At 31.6% G+C, this 5,000-nt stretch overlaps 1 protein-coding gene and 1 long non-coding RNA gene across 2 annotated transcripts in view; one reads left to right on the top strand and one right to left on the bottom strand.

Annotated features, from left to right (window-relative positions):
* Positions 1–2,413, top strand: part of LOC113818718 (uncharacterized) — an 8,092-nt gene extending 5,679 nt beyond the window's left edge. Inside the window, exon 5 of the mRNA XM_070139639.1 lies at positions 2,263–2,413. Within this exon, the coding sequence (XP_069995740.1) occupies positions 2,263–2,393 (131 nt within the window). The 3' untranslated portion in view covers positions 2,394–2,413. The remainder of the gene's footprint in view (positions 1–2,262) is intronic.
* A 1,770-nt stretch (positions 2,414–4,183) lies between these two features.
* The window catches only part of LOC113817584 (uncharacterized), a 9,650-nt gene continuing 8,833 nt past the window's right edge, over positions 4,184–5,000 (bottom strand). Inside the window, exon 4 of the long non-coding RNA XR_011399635.1 lies at positions 4,184–4,843. This is a non-coding gene — a long non-coding RNA (uncharacterized lncRNA). The remainder of the gene's footprint in view (positions 4,844–5,000) is intronic.

The following is a 5,000-nucleotide window of genomic DNA, read 5'->3' as shown; positions in this document are numbered from 1 at the left end:
TATAAGGAGGGTTTGTAATACAGAAATATACGTATATCTATCTGCCTGATTTATAGATATAGATATAGATTTATAGATATAGATATAGATTTATAGATATAGATATAGATTTATAGATATAGATATAGATTTATAGATTTATAGATATAGATTTATAGATATAGATATAGATTTATAGATATAGATATAGATTTATAGATATAGATTTATAGATATAGATATAGATTTATAGATATAGATATAGATTTATAGATATAGATATAGATATAGATTTATAGATATAGATTTATAGATATAGATATAGATATAGATTTATAGATATAGATTTATAGATATAGATATAGATTTATAGATATAGATTCATAGATATAAATATAGATTTATAGATATAGATTTATAGATATAGATATAGATTTATAGATATAGATTTATAAATATAGATTTATAGATATAGATTTATAGATATAGATTTATAAATATAGATTTATAGATATAGATTTATAGATATAGATTTATAAATATAGATTTATAGATATAGATTTATAGATATAGATTTATAGATATAGATTTATAGATATAGATTTATAAATATAGATTTATAGATATAGATTTATAGATATAGATTTATAGATATAGATTTATAGATATAGATTTATAAATATAGATTTATAGATATAGATTTATAGATATAGATTTATAGATATAGATTTATAGATATAGATTTATAAATATAGATTTATAGATATAGATTTATAGATATAGATTTATAGATATAGATTTATAGATATAGATATAGATTTATAGATATGCATTGATCTATTTACTTATCTGACAGATATGTATCTATAAATTGAGAAAGATGTATTTATTTGTGTATGTTTATGTCCTCAATTGTCTTAATTACTAATGGAAAAGTTAGTAATTAGCATCTCATAATAATTTCAAAATAATAATGAAGGATTATTTGGTCCTTTTTAATTAATGTCAATGGACTTTAACATTAAGAGGCGTTGAAGTGTTCTCAAGTTAATTTCCGTTATTTTGTTTAGTTTTAACATTTCCGTTAGCGATGGTTTGGATTCGGTACAAACGTTCTGAATCTCGCTCTCTCTCTCTCTATTTCTGCCTGTCTGTCTCTGTCTCTCTGTTGTGTCTGTCTGTCTCTCTCTCTCTCTCTGTCTCCGTCTCTGGCTCCGTCTTTGCCTCTCTCTCTCTCTCTCAATCTCTCTCTGTCTCCGTCTTTGCCTCTGTCTTTCTTTCTCTCTCTCTCTCTCTCTCTCTCTCTCTCAATCTCTCTCTGTCTCCGTCTTTGCCTCTGTCTCCGTCTCTGCCTCTGTCTTTCTCTCTCTCTCTCAATCTCTCTCTGTCTCCGTCTGTGCCTCAGTCTTTCTCTCTCTCTCTCTCTCTCTTTCACAAAGGCAAACACATATCCATACATAATATACAGTATTCCATCAACCGCACCGGGGTGAGGGGGGGTATGAGGGAGGTGGGAAGGGGGGGGTGTTTCGTAAGACCATCGTGGTTAGCAAACTGCGGTTAGCGAGACAGAAATAAATAAGCTGCTATCTCATCGACCACACACTTGCTAGCTTAAGTTTTCACATGACAAATCACTCATCTGAAGATCCATTACAAAGCTGGCATTATCAAATTACTGGAATTATCAAGTAGAGGGGAAATAGAGCCACAGAGAAACGGCACGACTGTGATAAAAAAGAATCTTCAAATAATCGTGAGAATGAGAAGATCACAATAAAATGAGAAATACTCGAGCAGGGATAAGAAAAATAATAAAAAAGAGAAAAAAAGAGAAACGCTAGAACAGTTTTAAGTTGTTTTTTTATTACCCTGATTTCAGTCCTTCAGCTTATCACATACGTCCCTTACATGTGTGTGGGAGATAGATAGACAGAGAGAGAACTAGAAAAACAGAGACAGAGAGAGAGGGAACCAGACAAGCAAACGGACACAGACAGAGAGAGAACGAGAGACAAAAACAGAGAGAACCAGAGATAATATACAGACAACCCCAGAGACAAAAGCAGAAACAACCAAAACGGAACACACAAAGACAGACTCAACCACAAACAACCGCACAACCGCACACCCAAACAAACGAACTAACGAGACAATCCACTCGTTCCTCGTCTCTAACCACCCTCCCTGGTCTCTCTTCAGCTTTCACAAAGAATGGAAAACTAACGATTTCAATGGTTACTAAGCCAACCACCCTTTTTTTTCTCCCTTTCTCCCTCCCAGGCAGCGTCGGGGGCCACATCGGCATCTGTCTGGGAGCCTCCGTCATCTCAGCCATAGAGCTCCTGGGCCTCGTGTTCACCGTCTCGCTCCTGCTCTTCAGGAAGGTGTTCCAGACGCTCTGCTCCTGCTGATTTATTTATTTATTTATTTATTTATTATATATATTTTTATTAATTATATATATCTATTATTTATTTATTTATTTATTATATATATTTTTATTAATTATATATATTTATTATTTATTTATTTATTTATTTATTATTATTATTATTTTTTTAACAAGGAGGGTTTTGGTTGCTTTGGAATGTGTGATCGTGTTTTGAGTTGATGGTTGTAATCATAATTGTTCTTCTTGGTTATTTTTATTTCAATCATTATCATTGTTATCATAATTTCTTATTATCATTATTGCTATAATTATAATCATTATTATCATTTTAGTATTGATATTATCACAATTATTGAAATTATTACCCTCATCATAACTAATGTCATTAGCTTTGCTAATTATCATTCTAATATTAACTACCATCTTTATCAATAGTATTTGTTTTGCTACTAATATCTATCATTGTCAACATGAGATAACTCTTTTATCTTTTACATTCACATTCTTAGTTTTTCACTCGTATCATTAATAATGGTACTTTTGTCAAAATCGTTTTAATCAGAATCAGTAGTTTTGGTGATACTGCTTTATATGTATTTTTTTTTTTTTTTTTTTTTATTTTTTTTTTTTATTATTATTTTTTTTTTACAGTGTCGCCTCAACATCTGGTTATACGTTATTTGCATTTTTTCCCAAATCATTTTTTCTTTTTTGGTCAGACACATAAATGATGTAATTGATAAACTATGGCGTGAACTCATTACTTACGCTATGATGTATAATTGTTCACAAAATGAAAATTAAGATGTTGGTAAGAGTGTGTCGTGTACTTGGTAATTACTCACGTAACCATGTAGAATATTCTTGAATTACACTATTAAGCTATTCTTCAGAAGCTACTAAACTATTTTTTCAAAAAACTAGTAAGCACATTTTCAAAGATAGTAAATTATTCTGAATCTAAACTATTTAGACTTTTCTTTAAAAACTACCAATCTCATATTTTTTTCGTAGTATATACTACAGATGACAAAAAAATATGATATAATAGTGTATTTAGATGTAAGTTCGGCAGATTTACTTATTTTCGACTCACCTGGCACATACCACACCTATTTCATATCAGTATATTTGTCCATTAGCTATTATAATAATATTAAGACAGTACTTATATTCAGTGTGTGAAATCTTGCTGCTTTACATAGTACGTTTTCGTGTTATAGAATCAAGGTGTAATTCTGTATCATAGCCATGTTAAGTGCCTCTTTGCCCGTTGTAATACATGTCAAACTCTGGTAACACAAATTCCTAATGTTACCAATCCTTTATTTCTCTCTCTCTCTCTCTCTCTCTCTCTCTCTCTCCGTGGTTAGTGCTCTAATTATAAGTTAATTGTAATTTGCACTGAGGAACGGGGATTTAAATAACTACATAGATCATGTATTTCTGACGAAGAGAGAAACGAAACTGGTCAAATACAGGTCTTGGAGCGTGAAGATATCCATTCTCATTCATACCTTTTTTACCTTTGTCTTATTCCTCCGTTGCCGAAGAAAATAAGTATGAAAAATTGCTCTTGAAGATTGTAACTTGATTTAATTGAAAAAGGGAAAAGAAAACTGCCATAGTTTTTGGTACAGGGAAAGGCTAGATCAGCAGCAAGTCGAGGTGTCATGACGTCTGATTCTATTTTTGTAAAAAAAAAAAAAAAAAAAAAAAAAAAAGGATTTATTTTGATGGCGTCACAAAGGATGTTTATTTTTTATTTATTTATTTTTTTTTTAATATGGTCCATCATTTTGGTCTCTTCAGTTTTCATAAAGAATGGGAACTAATAATTTCAATGGTTATATTTTCTCTGAACATTCATCAAAACCTCCTCGAGTTACTACTGATGTAGCCTTTCCCATTGGGTGAATTAGAATTGTTTCAATTCAGTTCAGACTATAGTAGTGTTTTGCATTTATAAATCCATCATGTTTATATGCATTAACCTTTTACTCGTTCACTGAGCTTTGACTTGTCTTCTCTATTCTTTATATTTCATCTCAGATGTTCGGAGAAATTCTTTCCTGAGTTCTATAAACGGACATTTTAAAAATAATGACATTTTATTCATAGCATTACAAACTGTTCAAGCGCTGGCTGAACAATCTTTCGTCGCTTGTATTTCATTGAATTCATATACTCATCTGCACGGTTTCCATTGGCTTTGGATTTTATTAGTGGATTAGACCTAAAAGGTACAAAAAAAAGCTAAATTTAGGATATGGTAGAAAAGCCAAAGACCGGATGCTCAGGGCTCTCTCTCTCGGGTCTCTGCGCTGACCCTGAGTGGCACTGGGATGAGACATTCTCGAAAGTTGGCCATTTTTTCCTTTTATTATCCACTTCCGTTGGGGAGGAGGGGGCGGGGTAGCTATACCACGCCATCTCAGCCGTTGGGTCTCGACCAATCACCGTGCAGCGCTGGAAGGACGCTCAGCCAATCATATTTACGGAATTTATCAGCTAATGTTTGTAAATAGCTTGTAGGTGGCAGCCAAAAGGAAAATATATTTATGTTTTATATACTTGCAAACATCAATTATTAAGATGAAATATCGTAAAGTATTAGAGTATATCT

Source organism: Penaeus vannamei, chromosome 26 (assembly GCF_042767895.1).
Source record: "Penaeus vannamei isolate JL-2024 chromosome 26, ASM4276789v1, whole genome shotgun sequence".
NCBI classification, from domain to species: domain Eukaryota; kingdom Metazoa; phylum Arthropoda; class Malacostraca; order Decapoda; family Penaeidae; genus Penaeus; species Penaeus vannamei.
This window is presented reverse-complemented; position numbering and strand designations above follow the sequence as displayed.